At 46.8% G+C, this 17,056-nt stretch overlaps 1 protein-coding gene across 2 annotated transcripts in view; it reads right to left on the bottom strand.

The window, feature by feature from the left end:
- slc8a3 (solute carrier family 8 member 3) overlaps positions 1-11,903 on the bottom strand; it is a 131,788-nt gene extending 119,885 nt beyond the window's left edge. For both annotated transcript variants that reach the window (XM_080480482.1, XM_080480481.1), the window contains exons 1-2: positions 11,106-11,903; positions 2,760-4,626 (exon numbers count right to left, since the gene is read on the bottom strand). In XM_080480482.1, the coding sequence (XP_080336608.1) occupies positions 2,760-4,540 (1,781 nt within the window). In that variant the 5' untranslated portion in view covers positions 4,541-4,626; positions 11,106-11,903. The remainder of the gene's footprint in view (positions 1-2,759; positions 4,627-11,105) is intronic.
- Positions 11,904-17,056: the final 5,153 nt, after the last annotated feature.

Here is a 17,056-nt window from a genome sequence, read left to right on the forward strand (position 1 = left end):
TTCTCTTCATTGTCATTGTAAATGTCACAGTTTACATTTACAAGCGGTCCAAGAGCCACTGCATGAATTTAGTTATTGCAGAAGGGATCAAAGGTTGAACTCCACCACCTTTAAACTTCAACCTGACGATTCATTGACGTACATCGTTTTAATTGAATTAGAAATCTGCTCATCCCTGCTGCATGTGGAGAAAATACACAAATGAAGTACACAATGTACTTCAAAAAAGAATCTGCTATATGAACATTAGATAAAGCACATGGGGAGGATACGTTAATTTACTATAAAAATTATTTACAAAAGTCTAGCTTACAGATCCACATAATATATCTCCATTATTGTATCTGTTCAAAGATAATGGCCAAACACTAAATTCCACTAGTTCCATAGTATTATATTATCTGTCGCTGCAGTCTGACAACAGGACTCGTCCCCAAATGAGTAGCAGGAGCAATCACAGGAACTTTGTGCCTTTTGGCCACTGGAGCTAGAGCTTGTTAATACAACATTTTTATGTTAAAACTGCCAAATATCTTTGTGTTTTGGTTGTTTGGTTGTTTGTTTACACAAGGGGTGTTAAACCTAAGATGTCAATGTTATTTCCTGTAGTTGTCATATGAACAGGGACTGAATTTAGTGTGTGGGGATAATACAGTAATTTTCAGATTATTGAGCACACCTGAATGTAAGCCGCAGCCACGAAATCGAAAAAGAAAGAAAAGAAAAAAAAGAAAGGTCGGAGTTACGTGATGCACCTGAACGCATCACCGCTGTATTGGCGGAATGACGCTCGTTAACCCGTTTGTCAAAGCCGCAGGTTTCCGAGGGTGTGACACCATTTGACACCACTGCGCTTCAATCAAACTTTGGCATTTCTGGTATTTAGAATCGACTTTGCTTCTGGAGCTCATCTCCTTTAAAGTGTACAGCATGCAGGTTTTAAGTAATGTCATGTTTATCCACTTGGCAGCAGTAGTGAGTCACTGTCATTTAAAGTCAAAGTAGCTATTGATTGCCGTTTCCTACATTGACTGTGGCTGCTTCTGTTGTTTGATCGGTTGAAACCTGATCACACTGTGGTTCACTGGTTCGCCTGTTTACGTTCAAAGGTTTTTCTGCAACAAGATCAAATCATCTTAGACGCTGCATCTCTAAAATACGACATTACAAAACGCACACGATTAAGATTTGTGTCCTTCTCACACGGATTCCAGCTGTTTTATTGAAATGTTAGTTAATTGATAACAATCTGATGGCTTTTTTTTCTCGGATCACTGAGATTCATCAATTTACAGCGTGACGGATCGTGCACTCGTAGCGCCTCGAGAAAGGCTAACCCGCTGCACCACGCCGAGCGGATCGATGCGCTAACAGTCTCGCACCGCCAACAACATGACGCCGGCCCGGTCGCCATTCCTCCACGCCTCTCTCTCCTCTCTTCTACCAAGCAGCCTTCGGGGTCCGACCCAAAAAAAAACCAGAGAGCTCGACGGGCCCCAAGAGCTCGCTGATCACTCCGACTCTCATTCCCCCACCGCCAGTCTCCCGGGCTTCCTCAGCCCCTTTAGGAAACAACAGACCCTGCCAGTCAGATGGCTGGGGGAGGGGTGGGGGTGGGGGGGTGTCACAAGCACATGTCACTTCGATTCAGCGCCTGCAGACCGCTGTGTAAGATGCAAGCAGATGCAAGCCGTGTAGTAAACAAATCAATATTCCTCAGCAGGTCCTGTTTTGTGTACATGCCTGGATACCAGAGAATCGCAATGCAATCGACAAAGTGCAACCGCGTCAGTCGATCTATAGCCTCGGATACTATTTGTACTCCAGCGTAGTACGCCGCTGCTATTGCAACACTGCCAGGCATGCCCACTCAGTTGAAAGAATATGTGTGGGCTCTTTTTTTTTTTTTTGTGCAGAATCGTACACAGATGGCACAGCTGACAAAGCTACACATCATCACATACACAATTCACATAAGACATTACTCACAGAGGCTTACAAACATTGTCTCATCCACATTGCCGCTCGGTACCTTCAGTCCTCGGACTGACATAAGGTCAGCCCTCTGACCTTTGTTAATATCTGTTTCTTTCCTTCCCTCTTGCTTCGAAGACGACACAAAAAGAAGCAACAGAGCAAGTATCCAGAGTTTGACAAAACAAAAGCAGCGGGGATTAGAGAAGCAAGGGGAAGGGTTACTTAAGGACTTCCTGTTTCCACGGCTGTGTGACGAATCCCAAAGTTGAATCCCTACTGCATGCAACACACACACACACACACACACACACACACACACACACACACACACACACACACACACACACACACACACACACACACACACACACACACACAGGATTGCTTCCAAAGCGCCGTGATGAGAGCAAAATCTCCTGACAGGGAAACAAGGGGATATCGAGTTCACGCCGTCTAATCCCGTAAAGAAAAAGTGTGTAAAGTTCACAAAGTGATGTGTTGCAAAGTATGCAAGGATGACAACATCTTTATATCACAAGCAAACGCTGAATGACGAGGTTTGCTGCCGAGCAGCTTTAAAAGCTCGTGTCACATCCATATGGTTGTTTTTGAATTCTAAGTTTGATAGTGTTAAACTCGACAGGAAACAACAACAAACACGCGACACAAAGAAAATCCCTTATTCGTGACGATCACTTTGAGGCTTAGCACACGAAGAATCACACAAACAAACTGAAGCCGTCAAGAAAACAAGCGTGAGAGGAGAAAAACTGCAGCCCTACCAGGTCTCGTCGTTTTTGAACTCAAGTTCTCCGTAGGTGTCTTCGAAGTCCTCGCCGCCGCCCTTGGCCAGGCCCTCCACGGTGCGATAAGGCACAATGACCGTCCCCCTTGCTCCAGAAGTCCTCAGCACTTTCACCTCCATGATACGAATGCTCTCGCTGACGTGGGCCGAGCCGCTCTCGAAGGTGAAGATTCCCGAGTGATCGTCGTCCAGGATGGTCACCGTGGCAACGGTGGGGAATCCCAGCATGGCCTTCGGGTACGGGAGGCTGTTGGGGGACAGCACCTCGTCCTCCGTTTCCAGGACGCGCAGATTGTTGAGGCGCACAAAGAAGTGCTCGTCCTCTTCAAAGATGTCGTCGTCGATGATGCCGATGCTTATTTCCTTGATCATCTCTCCCGGTTTGAACACCACGGTGCCCTCCGTGAACTCATAATCGGCTCCGGCGTTTGCCGAACCGTCCTCCGTCTTATAATCCACGTAGATGGTCTTGTTGATGTCGCCGCCCTTTCTGGTGATGGTCAGAATGGCGGCGCCGCAGTTCTCCAGGCACTGGTAAACAGCGGGGTCAAATGCGATCCGGGAAACGTACTCTTCCGGTTCCTCCACGTGCACTTCCTGCACGCTGGCACTCTTCTTCGCCTGCTCCGCCACATGCTTCTTCAGGATGTTTCCGGCGCCCGTCATCATGCGTGTGGCCTGAATGCGATAAAAGGCACGGCTCTTTTGCTGGTGCGAGAGGGCGTAGTAGTTCGCCATCTCCACTAGCTGGTCCAGCTCTTTCTCCGGATGCTTCTGCTTCAGGTCTTTCAAGATGCGGATCATGTCACGCCTGGACTCGTCCACCTCTTTACTCTCGATCAAACCAATCAGATTGCTTGACGCGCCTCCATCCATGAAGTGAGAGTTGACCATCTTGCCATCCATCTCGATTCCCTTGGAGCGTTCGGTCTCCGTCTCAATCATGACGCCCCTGTGTTTGTCGGTGCGATACTTCTTGTGCATGAACTTGTAGAACAGCAGTCTTCTGTCCGCCACCCAGGCGAGGATCACACATATGGGGAAGAAGGCCAGCGTGACCAAACCTTCCCAGACCTGGACTTCATTCGGGGAGAAGACAGCCAGGATCATGTAGAGCCAGATGTAGGCAAAGATACTCCAGCCCGCCGTGACGAAGAACACCCGGAGGTGCTTGACTTTGCGGACCTCTCCTTGGGGAATGACGGACACGCAGAGGCCAATGATGACAAACATGTTGAAGGCCGCACTTCCGACAATTGTGGCGGGCCCAAGTTCGCCAGATTTGAACTCGTGTCCACAAACTTCGATCACAGAGAGCAGGATCTCGGGGGCCGACGAGCCCAAGGCCATGAGGGTGAGATTGGAGACCGTTTCGTTCCACACCCGGATCGTGGTCGTGGTTGTTTCCCCATTGGGCCTCTTGATGACAATTTCTTTCTCTTGGGATGTGATGACCTCGATGGCTGCCATGAAGCGATCGGCAATGATTGAAACTCCGAGGAACATGTAGATCATCGCCACAAAATAGACGATGACCCGGGCGATCTTGTCACCCATTGAGGGATCTTCGGGATACCAGATGGGCAGGATGATCCCCGTGTGACACTTTGAGTTCCCCCTGCAGGTGGCATTGCTGGGGCTGAGCGAGGGGCTCGGGGTGGTCCGGGCCTCGGCGCAAAGGAAGGCTACAGCCACAGACACCAACCCCAACCAGAGGCAGGGCGACCACCCTGGCTTCACAGGCCTGGAGCCCTCCATGCACCCTTCTTCGTCTCAAGGGTCCTTACCACACTGACGGTCCCTCTGGGATCCAGCACTGAGCTCTGCTTTGCTCCGCCCACCACCTAAACACACCACACAGAAACCAAACAGAGTTAATACCGTTAAATGAGATCAAACATTTATTAAAAGACTCTTGTCAACCACAGCAAGATAGAGAGTGTCGTGATGTTGGATTCTTACTGGACAGATCAATGTTGAGATGAATGAAGGGTTGTTTGAATAGAACGTGATAGAACGCATATCCGGCCTCAGAGGATTCTAAAAATGCTTGTGTTAGAGAGGTCGTCATTGAAACTGTCAGGAGGAAAAATGTGATTTTTCTCAAACCTTAAAATCTTTTCTTGAGTAGGACTCAAACACTGCCGTCCTCCTCCTCCTCCTTCACTATCTATGAAAGACAGGCTGGAGAACATATCCCCACGCTTACAAATTCATGAGCCTTTCTAGTCACTAAACCACTATGTGAGCAATTTTGATAACATTAGTTGAATAAGGGGGATAGCCTGTGGGCTCATTTCCAATCGTGAAGCTTATTTTCAGTGAAGATGTGGATACGTCCGCCCAGTAATGTGGGCTTCAGTGTGATTGTTGGAGATCTCGGGGGTAATACACAGCTCTGAACTAAACAGCTCGCTCAGCAGGCGTGCAATGTTGCCAAACTAAGCACTGTCCAAAATGTTGCATTGGCAAAAAAAAAAAAAAAAAAACAGCAGACGGGAGTCAGGAGGCTGTCAAGAGGCAAACTGGAACAAAGGGTACAGATGTCCCATCCAAATTCATTACATAGTCGACTCTAAACACACACTTATGACTTCCACAAGAGAGCAACGTTACAATAATGACGCTGAGCAGATTCATGAAAGCTCGGGCAGAGCATCGCACGCACCTCTTTGGCCGTTACGAGATCGGGCTTGACGATACTTTTGATGCTGGGAGCGGAAGCTGGAGGCAGCAGAGGCACCATCAACCCCGAACTTAGACCATATAACACAAGGGCTTTCGTCTAAAAGCGCCCTCCGAGTGGAGAATCCAGGCCAGGGCCTCTCTGCATCCTGCACAGCACCTGCGGGGCCTTGAAGATTCCGAGCAGTTTATTCTGAATTAAAATGATCTCTTCAGAGAAATACAGACTGTGCGAGTTAATCATTCCTCCCTGAATTCACCGGCGTATTGCTTTCTTTCTTTTTTTTCTTTGACCGACACTGTTTGCCTTTGTTTTCGTTGAGCTGAGTACAGTGCTACTCCATCTACTTCAGGGGTGTCAAACATATTTTAGCTCAGGGGTCACATTTAGCCCAATTTCAGCTTGAGTGCGCCGGACCGGCAATTGAAGCCCCGCCCACACGACAACGCTGATTCATGCAACCGTTTTTGGCCGATCAGCCACACGACGCAGCGTTTTTTGTTTGGGGAGGGGGATGGGGAGAAACTTAAAAACGCCACCTCTGTTTTGACATGTGGATGGGAAAAGCACACATTTGATAAAAAATAATGATGCCATGGCCCCGCCTCTTGTTGCTTAAAAACAACAACAATGGTGGAGTACATGTTCCAGATCTGCTGCAGAAGCTACTGATTCTGTTTAGTTTAAAATGGCGACGTGTTAGATTTCTTCAATACGTGGATTTTTGCATGCTCTACACCGTTTTTGGTGTATTTTTATGGCAGCAGATTTACGCCGCCCTCTATAGGCCTGGCATATCTACTACTTCATTTTGAGTCATGAAAAAAAAAAGAGAATGACGGGAAGATAAACTTATTCTGGCTCGTGTGGACAGGACCTCAGTGTTGTGTTGTGTCTGTTACTCTTAAGAAATGCATTTTAAAAAATTGTTTTCTTTAAATCTTTGACAATATTTTTGTTGGCTTCACGGGCCACATCGGAGCCTCTTGTGTGCCAGGTTTGGCCACTCGGCCTTATGTTAGACACCCCTGGTATTATTTCTAAAAGTGTCTATCCTGATATCTCCGACGTTCGCAGAGATGTACGCTCAGCATACGCTCATGGCACTTCAAGCACTCTGGATAAAAGCATCTATTAAATGGCATATGTTCTGCTGTGTAATGCAGATGTCTTATTTGATTTAACTCTTACTGAGTACATCACATCTGAAGGGTGTTTCAATATTCACAATTTTGTTTTAATTTTTATTTCTCCATATCTATCACACAGGTGGAGAACTGTCCAGTCTGGAAAACTGACAGAAGCTTCAGTGGAAGTGTGAACAGTCAAACAGGAGGTGGCATATTTGAAGTATTCACACCAATTTAAAAGCCAAACATTTTCTCCAGGACCTGAGCTGGGTCAACACTTAAAAGCTGGCAAAGTTTCTGTCAGTGTAACAAAACCAATTAATCTATTCTGGAATAAATTATCCTTAATATTTCTAATTTAATGGTTCATAGGTACAAATAATTACATCACTGGCTCTATTATCTTGTCTGTAGAGAGATCATAACCTCAGTAACATTCACAGACTCTGCAGTGCCGTTTGAAGCTGATCAAATAGCAGAGATGGAGGATATTTCAGCTCGGAATGAAAGAAGATTGCAGCGCGGCGCGCTGATCTGCAGGAGAGAAACTGGGTTGACAGCAAACGGCAGCAAAAGCTGGAGACAAGGAACTTGAATTTAACTGAATCAGCAGAGCCGTTTCTGTGGACGGTGGCCAGCTATGCAATCCCTGCGAGAACTGGCAGCGCTGAGCACAAACAAAAACAACCGGGAAATAATGGAGTGACAAAGTTGTATCTTAATGGCAGAAAAGCTGATTTTAGAAAAGGAGGATTTTTTTTTTTTTTTCACTAAATGTAATGCAGCGACTCATTTACATGAGTCCACTTAAAGAAATGGGAGAAACGTGTGCTCTGCTCAAGGTGAAGCCATAAAGCTTTATTAGCATGTATTTATTCCATATACTTTAGATTAGAAGCGACTGAAATAATGGCTGAAGGAATAAATAGAGTTGAAGACGCAGGGAGGAAAGATGAGGAGCTTCTTGTGGTTTGGAGTTAAATCAGCACTGCTGACCTGCTCGCTTCCCTCCGTCTCTTTTATTGCAAGGTGGGGTGGATGGAGGAACTGCAATGAGGCATCCAGGATTTAAAGTCTGGGGACGGCCTCTCGGTATGTTATGGCCCGGGGATGAGAGCGATTAAATCAACGGTCATTTAATTGTTAGGTGATATAGTGGAGGAGCAGCAGGTTAAATCCAAGGCATCAAAATCTACTCATAAAAGATCAGACTTTTCAAGTCACTACATTATAATACGTGATAACTTTGTTTACCTCCCATGTGGAGTCCAGCTGGGGAATCTGCTGTTTTATTAATCTGCTGCCTGCTAAAGTCTTGATAAACCCTGTACTCATGTAACTTGTGTTGTCTTTAATTCAAATTTCCACCAACTAACATGCAGATTATAGAGCATCTTCCTCTACTAACATGTAGATTGATGAGCATCTTCTTCCAGCTAACTAACTTTCCCTACCCTGAGTCCACCTGTAATCCAACACAGGTCATCACCACTTGTGAAAATAGTCCCGATGGTAAATAATAAATAATAAATGATGGATCTGAATAAGCAGCTTTGCTTTGAACACAGTGGGAGACGCTCATGGCTCCGAACGTGACGAAGGCAAAGTGATAAAAAAATAAATAAAACGCTGTTTAGTCAGCCATGCCTGGAATAAACAGGAGGTAAAACAAGATGGCAAACAAGCCAAATACCCCTGAATCCACGAGCAAACTAACGGGGCTGAGAGAGGGCTTTTAAAAGATGGAAGGCCACACGATAACAGCCAGGACAGACTGTTAGGTTACGACCTCCTGCATTATCCCATCACACTGAATAAAATCATGCACACATACTTTATTTTCTGATCGTAAACTATAAACTCCAGTATTTGCTGAAGTCTTTGTGTAAAAGTATTGATCGATCGGCTGATTCACCCACTGAGAATCCATTTGGGAGATACATAATCCCACATGGTGTAGTTCGTTATAGTAATTACATTAAGCACATTAAGACCGGCCGTTCAGGTATGTCACCTCACCGGCATTATGTATTTGAAATATTGATTTTCCATCACCGCGCAAATTACATCGGGGTGCAGCCGGGCCCCGCTCCTCTACGCGCATCACTGTTAAGAACCATGACCCCCTGGTTTAGGAGCGGCACAAAACAATTTGCATACTAATTACCGTTTTAAGGATCTGACTTTTGCAATGTGAACGCGAGCGCGTTTAATGGAGACGGCCCGGAAAGCCACAGAGAAAGTACTGAAATTAACCCAGGAGACAAAAAAAAAGAAAACTGAGCCCGGAATGCACCTGACGTCAGTAAATTCAAGGTGAAGTTCAGCTCTGACATGTTTCCATTAAGTCCAACAACAATGACAACCACAGATGGTGGAGAGTGAAAGCACTTCAGCTCGTTTTACACGTTTCTCCCACCAGAAAAGACAACGTGACTGATACTTATCAGGTTGAACATCAGACGAAAGGGGACCGTCGTGAACATTGACCTTAAACTTGGGAAATCAATAAGTATGGATTTACTTTTGATTAAATATGGATACTAAAAGGTGATAAAAGTTAAGAAAATGTCATTTGATTCATGTCAAACTGTCCTTCGCTCATGGTTCTGTGTTAAATATATAACAAATAACGTGATGATTTGATGCCTTTTAAAACACTCTGTCATACTTTTTCAATCTAATTCAGGTTAATATCATTTATACTGGTTATCTTGAGTAGAACTGATACAAACATGAGGCCTGTGGAACAGAACTGACCAACTAGAGGCTTCTATCCGGCCGACAAACCATAAAGCAAATTTCTAAGAAAACAATGAGGGTATTTTATTTTTTTTTTTAATAAATCTACCTCGTTGCTATCAAATTAGCCTCAAAGCTGTGCTGTCAAGGTGAGTTTGTTAAAAAGGCATAAATAAATCAACACTTAAGGATATTACACTGTATTTATGCAGCAGAAGATTTCATTAAAATTGTCTTTATGTTTCCACGCGGTAGTAATTATTTGGTTATACTCTGCGCCACAACAAAGAAAGACTTTTAAAGTTTAAATTTAAAGGTTATTATAGTACTATTTTACCGGTTGGGGACATTCAAGCTAAAACTGGTCTGCACGTGGCTCCTGGACTCAAATGAGTTTGATATCTCTGATCTGGAGGAAGCCTGAGACACTGCAGCGCGTGATGATGGAGAAAGTGAGCGTGTCAGCTGGAGTACTTCTTTTTCTTTTATTTACTCTCATGTGATCTGATGTGTCGGTTAGATAAAACAAGCAATACACACTGTTTAGGAATAACGAGGCAATGGGACTAATTATTATAAATGACTTGCAGGGATTTTGTTGCTAAAAAGCCACCAAGTTTTCATTCTAGTAATGACAAATGAACCTCCTTGAATCCTTGATCCGACCAATGACAATATGAAGAACAGCATGTCGGAGAACCCCCCTCATAGGGCCCCTTACTAGATATCACTGTGTCTAGAAATACTGACATTCAGTCCCCCTTAAGGTGCAGTGACATGTGGAGAATCTCCCTCATGGGGCCCCCTGCTTGCCACTTGCTGCTGTGAAACACTTGAAAGTTGAAGCCATTGAAAAGGAAAGGAGCCTCTAAAGGAGCATTTAGTGGTTTTCTTTTGGTGGTCTAGAAACACCCCTGATTTCACGACTCAAACAATATATAAGTGGATGGGGTGAAGTGGGAGTCTCCAGAGAGCAGTGCGCACTCCCTCCTCCACCTCCAGCGGTGGAGATCCTCGAGGCTCTGCCCTCAGATCTCTTTCACTTTCCCTATTTCGGGAGGACGATCTGGTTTAAGGAGGCTATTTGAGATGCGCGTAAACATGGACTCAGCAGCCACACGGCCGCAGAGCCTCAGCTGTCGCTGATTAATCATCGCAGGGCCGCTCGGCTCGCTCCGGCAGAGCCGGACCGGAGCTACCTGAGAGGGGAATCCCTGCTGGAGCGCACGCAGGCCCGCACGCACCACAAACTGCAACGCAAACCCGCTTGTCCCGTGCGTTTCCACGGATTCAGAAACCCGGCTGACCCCAGGGGGCACCGGAGTCCCGAATCAACTCCCAGGCCGAGCAGGGAAACGACCGACAGCCGAAGGAAACGCTCCATCGGTGGGTAACTGGGAATCCAGGTGTTCAGCCAATCAGGAGCGAGACGGGCTCGGCAGGCTGGAACAACCGGGATCCGTTACTTGCGTTGACAGACGCCAATTATTCTAATGGCACACCCATTAGACGGTATCACGAATCCACTGCGAGCCTTTTGCGATGGATCATTTCTGCATATCTGTGATGAGAGAAAGAACCGGAGCAGATTCTGGAAGTGGTCCGGAGTGGTGGACCAGATCCAGCTCTCAGTCACCGGCTGGATTCACATCCTTCACCCTCATCCCACTCCTCACGCATATATATATATCGTTACACATGGCAAAATGTGTGCCACGTTTGTTCTCCGTGATCCGTGAATTTGCGTCATGCTTCAGCCGCTTACCTGGATTTTGTATTCCGGAGAGTTTTTTTTATGTCAAGACTGCGAAACAGCTCCCGTCCGCCCCCTTTATTATTGTTTCTCCGAGCGGATGAACCTGCCAACAGTCTCGGAATAACGTGGCTCTCCGGAGTGTGGCCGAGGCTGCCGCGTCGTCCTCCGGTCTCCAGCCGGCTCCGTATTGGCGATTGGATCAAACCGGCCAGAGGTGATCGCCTCTCGTCCTCTCCTGCCTCGGCGCCCTCCTCCCCAGATCCTCCCCGTCTGACGGATTGACCGGGTCGCAAAGCTGTCAATGACGAGGGAGGAGGAGGAGGGAGGGAGGAAGAGGAGGGGGTCAGTATTTTAAGCTTGTGGAGAGATGGATCTCCTGAGCGCGTCCGCACGGCGGCTCTCCCTCCTCCTGCAAGCCGTGAATCAGCGCTCTCCTCCTCCTCCTCCTCCTCTTCCTCCCTCCGCAGCAAATCTATGATGTCGCTCTTCTTGAATCGGATCCGCAGGTTTTTATTATTATTATCATTAAATTAACCCTCGGAGTCCAATCTTCCACTGCAGTTGAGATTAAACGCCGTTTTCCATTGAAGTTGCCGACAGACGGACTTTACGCAGCATCGCCGCGATTTATCTCCACTCTCAGTTTCTCCTCGACTCCTGGAGAAGAGCTTCCATCAGATCCGCCACCCTCGGATGATGACTATTAATGCAATATTAATATTAGGCCTGCACTCCCACGCGGTGGAGGTGTGAAATGGTTGCGCCCTGCACGCGCACCCCCGTTTCTAAAAGTCACAGACCGACTGTGTGTTAACGCGCGCGACGACGTCACCACCATCAGCTGAGAGAAGAAAACCTGCAACACAAACCATGAATCTCATCCACTGCTGCTCCGAACCGAGCGCGGGGGGGGGGGGTGGGGGGGGGGGGGTAAAAAGACAGAGAGAGAGAGAGAGAGAGAGAGAGAGAGAGAGAGAGAGAGAGAGAGAGAGAGAGAGAGAGAGAGAGAGAGGATCGTTATTATGATTAAGAAATCACAAACGTGCACAAAGCCCAGATGCTGCTCAACCAGTCACTAAAACAAGTGACAGCAGGAAGACGATCACTCAGTGAGTCATTGACATTTAATCTGGCCACATGCCACAAATATCAGGAGGAGACGATGCTGGAGGCTCAGCAGATGTGGAGATGGAGACAGTGCAGGACACTAATCTCATGACAATTTATGCGCATCTTTAATGAGCTGTGGCCCAGCAGCGCATTTCAGCTTCAAGTGGTACAATATGGAACATTTTCTCCTTTAAGAGGATCAATGGAATCAAAACTAATCAGACTAATAAGATGTTGTCATAAAGATGAGTTTGAGATTTGCTGCTGGTAAGTCAATCAAGTTATCGAAATGCAATTCGAGTTCAATCCACAAGATGGTGCATTGAGTCATTCAAAGAAGATGGAAGAATCTCTACAATGAGGGCTAAAGGTTTTTTACTACATTACAAGCAGTTACACTTCCGCCTGTTTGAGCAAGACGACACTAAGCCGGTTTCATCCGCTAACTGTGAGGCGTAAACGCTTGTTTCCAAAATACTCAAAAAAAAAAACTTTCCCCTCAAGACAAAGCAAATATCAATCATAAGAAAACTGTCAGGAAAAGAACACTGGCATTAAAGTGACTCAACATTGCCCTCTAATGCACAAAAGTGGGATTATTTAAACTCTATTTGGTCTCTTTAACGCTACCACATTGATGGTTTTAATTGTAATAATCAAGTTTCAGTATCATTTTAACCTCTGGCAAAAAAAAAAAATAAATAAAAACTGCAACCTTCAGGTGGATTAAGCATCACAGAAGATGGAGGAAACAAATGTAGCCTATAGAGCAAGAAAATACAAATATTTACGTGAAATTAACAATTTTTTTGAAATATATTATGAGCAAGATTAATGGCACCATGGGATAATTAGGAATCTCACTATATATACACGTTTTTTAGTTGTTTTGCTGCTCGTTCATCTTATGAAAACAAAATAACTTCAGTTCACATGAATAAAGTCCCATGTAGGGAAAGAAAAGAATGAAACTGTAGAAAAACTTAAAAGGTGGGCATAGTTGTCAGAACTGTTTTAACAAGCTGCAACTCACGTGGTGTGATATTTTAGAAACAACGTTAAAATACAGATACGAACCACCTGTGACCACTAGGTGTCACTGTGTGACAACAGAATGCTGCTACCACAGAAAACCCTCCGGTGCGACTGTGTATAACTGATGAAGCATGGAAACTGTCTCCAAAAAGAAAAAAGCTTCACAGTAGAGATTAGTTGCATACAGAAAGCAGAGAAATGGTCTGAAACTGTCTGAAACTGAAAACTTTTGTGTTTTAGGTCCATTTCGGGTCAGATTTAGCCAGATTATTTTTGAACACATCCCGTCGGTTATCACTGTATCTGAGGGATTCCAAACACTTTCAAACATCTCTAATAACCAAAAACAGGATCAGTTTGACCGTTTCCAACTTTCATCAAAACCATGTTGAGAAACATCAAACCGAGTTTCATCATGTTTTAACCGGGACACGTAGGTGACGTCGAACTACATACGTGTTTAAAGGGGTCATATTCTGTAAAATTCACTTTCTATTGTTTTTTTCCAGCAGTACTAATCGTCCCCATACCTGGACTGACGCCCCAGAAGTGAAGACAGTCTGTCCTCTCTCTCCCTGGCTTGTTTCAGGTTTTAAAAAGTGTGTTGCTCCAACCAGCCAATCAGAAATCAAACCCTATATAGTGTCATCGGGGGTTTAGCCAATCCCAATCAAGGTAGGCTCCTCCCTTTGACTCCTCCCACAATTAAGCAGCTCTGCTCTGGCACATGGCACCACGAGAGGAAGTATTTCCTCCTCTTGCCAAGATGGGCATGTGTGGGCGGAGCCAGTCCAGCTCACACAGACACAGCAGATTCTGAATGCAGCTCCTATGATCCTATGATCCTAAGAAACTTAGAATAAAATGTTTTTCGACGAACCGTTAGTTTGTTATTCGGAGTATTTTTAGCTTCATGGAAATGAGAATTTGACCAACAGCTTCCAGACTCCAGGCAGAAAGGAGAGATACCTGTTTTCCAGAATGGAGGCACTTCATAAATGAAAGGTTCAATTCCCCATCTCGACGCGTCCTGACCCCCGACTTTCTGCTCATGTGCTCCGAGTCCGCCCACCCTCCTCATCACCTCTGGTGCTTCTCTGTGCCAATCGTTGCACGACTCAGTGATCTTCCATCTCCAGTCAGAAGCGTTAGGGAGCCGGTGTGAGCTCGGCTGATCGCACAAAGCTCGATGCAGCAGAAATCAGCCTGCTGACGAGACAGGAGAAGCCCCAGAGAAGACGAGGTGGGGGAGGGGGTGGAGGGGGGTGTTGACACCACCACCAGCTCTAATTACAGCCTCGCTCAGGCCCCAGAGCACCGAGGGGAGAGTCCCAAATCTCCCACAGCGAACCGAAACCCTATGTAAAATTAATTAAGACTTTTAAAGTCTTTTAAAAATAATTAGCAGTTAATCAATAATGAATAATCATGAATCGGTGCGGAGGCGTCGTGGAGCGGCCGTCCCGCCTCAGCGTGCAGCATCCCGCTCTGCTGGGACCGAGCCCTGTATGCAAAGCAGGCAAAATCAATTGGATCCGATTTTTAATTACATAGTCCGGCTCTGTGGCGCAGAATCTTATTAGCCTGTTCAGATTTCCGTGCCTGTTAAATTCAAATATAAGACTCCAAAACAATCACTTCCCAAATGGATGTTGGGCAGCAGCAGCGGCAGCAGCCGTCCTCTGCTCCCCTCCATGTAATGCTGTAATTAGTATGGAGAATATGGCGGGCTTTTTAATGAAGTTTCCTTATCTGCAGGAGAAGAGGAAGGCGGAGGCTGGGAACACGTCGGACGCGGAGCTGGACTGTTTGAGCGTACCTGCAGCCAGCCTTGCGTCCCGTGATTGGAATTCAATGGTGGCTCCTCGCCGCGCTCACCAAAGCCCCGTCATGCATTCACTGATGATTAATGGATTATACTGGTGATCGACACAGCAGGCCTCCTCCTGAGGGGAGCGGCGTTTTGTGAGGAGCGGGCGGCTTGACGGCGACTAGTGGCATCGATCCTCCGAGGGAAAGCAACTCCAGCCCATCTTCTCCTCTTGTTCTTGCCCTGGATCACTTTCATTAGAGTGCGGCGGCGGCGAATGTGGAGCAGGAAGGTTTCAGCACAGCACCAATACTGCTGCATTGCTTTTTGCCATTTGTATTTTCGCTCCCTTCATGCTGCGCTCGGCACTCCGCACACGATGATCACTTTGGAGTTTCAACAACTTCAGCGGGGGGAAAATAGAGAGTCTCCGGCAGTCACACTGAGGGGGGGTGAGAAACTGGTAGGAAGGGAGGGAGGGAGGGAGGGAGGGAGGGGTCATCGGGAGTTAACACCGACGTCCACCGCGGGTGACGTCCACTTACGACGGTCAGTAATGAATAGTGAAGTTGTGAAATGAGAAAGGTAAGGAGTCGCCTCACATCAGGATCCAGCGAGCTGGGGGGCTTCTTCCCCGTCACTGGGTGCGTTTGCAGAGTGGCGTGAAGACGGGGGTGGGGGGGGGGGGGGACACATGGAGGAAGGCCTGGGAAGGCCTGGGAAGGCCTGGGAAGGCTCGGTCGCCTCAGATCCTCTCACTCAACTTCAAGAGAAGATATGAAGCTGAGCATCAACGCTGTCCGTCCTGGACTGATGATACACCTCTGTGCCTGGAGCTCAGTGAACCTAAGGCATGACCTTTGACGTCCAGTGGCCAAAGGTCATCGCAACAACAATATACAGGATGAAGAATTTGCATGCAGAAGTTTTTCCCGAAACTCAACCTGTATTAGCTGCAGAGAAAAGCAGGTGATGCACATTTTACTGAAACTGTTGAACTGGAGTCGCTTCCTCACACAGGCCCTCATGGACCGGACTGACCGGACTGACCAGACCGGGACAAACAATTAAAATCAGAGGAAGATCCCTTTGCTTTTCATGTGACATAAACATAACCCCGCACTCATAAATCCCCTCCTCAAATAAAACCCCAGCAGGCAGCTGTGAGCTTTCACAATGTATGTACCTTCAACTCAAATAGAACCCAGTGAGACTTCCTGTTTGAACACATTTAGTGGAGAGAGAGAGAGAGAGAGAGAGAGAGAGAGAGAGAGAGAGAGAGAGAGAGAGAGAGAGAACATTCAGCGCTCACTGGTATGGAAGACATTTATAGTGGAAGATGGGTGAAAGAGAGAGAGAGAAAGAGATGAAGGAGAGAGGGAAAAGGAAGGGAGGAGAGAGAGAGAGATGAAATAGAGGGATGAGAGGACAGAGAGAGGACAGAGAGAGGACAGAGAGAACAGAGGAGAGAAAGGAGAGAGAATGGGGGGATACCCACACTGACTCCATCCCCTCAGAGGAGGTGCGGGACACTGGACAGGGAGATGAAGGTGGAAGAAGCCTGGGTGAGACCCTCCACCCCTCCACCCCCCCCCCACCCCCGTCCACCTCCTGCCCAGGAGCCACGTCTCCATGGCAACGTGTGGCCCCGGCCTCGGACACGGCGAGAGTGGAAGTGACGGCGGCGGTCTGTGCGCTCTCTGTCTGGCTCATTATGTGGGGAATGAAGTGAAACAGCCGGGGGGGGCATTTGTTCTGCGTGGACTCCCCCTCAGCTGCCAAGCCTCCGTCTATTTATAGAAATGAAATGAACGAGAGAGAGAGAGAGAGAGAGAGAGAGAGAGAGAGAGACTAAATAAAATAAGCACAGGGACCATTTCTCCTTTCTTTTTTTTTTTTTAGTGACATATCAGTGAGTCAGTCGTGAGCGCTCACTGGATTCACTATCATGTTTACAACGAGAGAAAAGAAAAGAAAAAGGGACGAAACCCTGAAGAAGACGTTC

This window comes from Lipophrys pholis (assembly GCF_963383615.2).
Source record: "Lipophrys pholis genome assembly, chromosome: 14".
NCBI lineage: Eukaryota > Metazoa > Chordata > Actinopteri > Blenniiformes > Blenniidae > Lipophrys > Lipophrys pholis.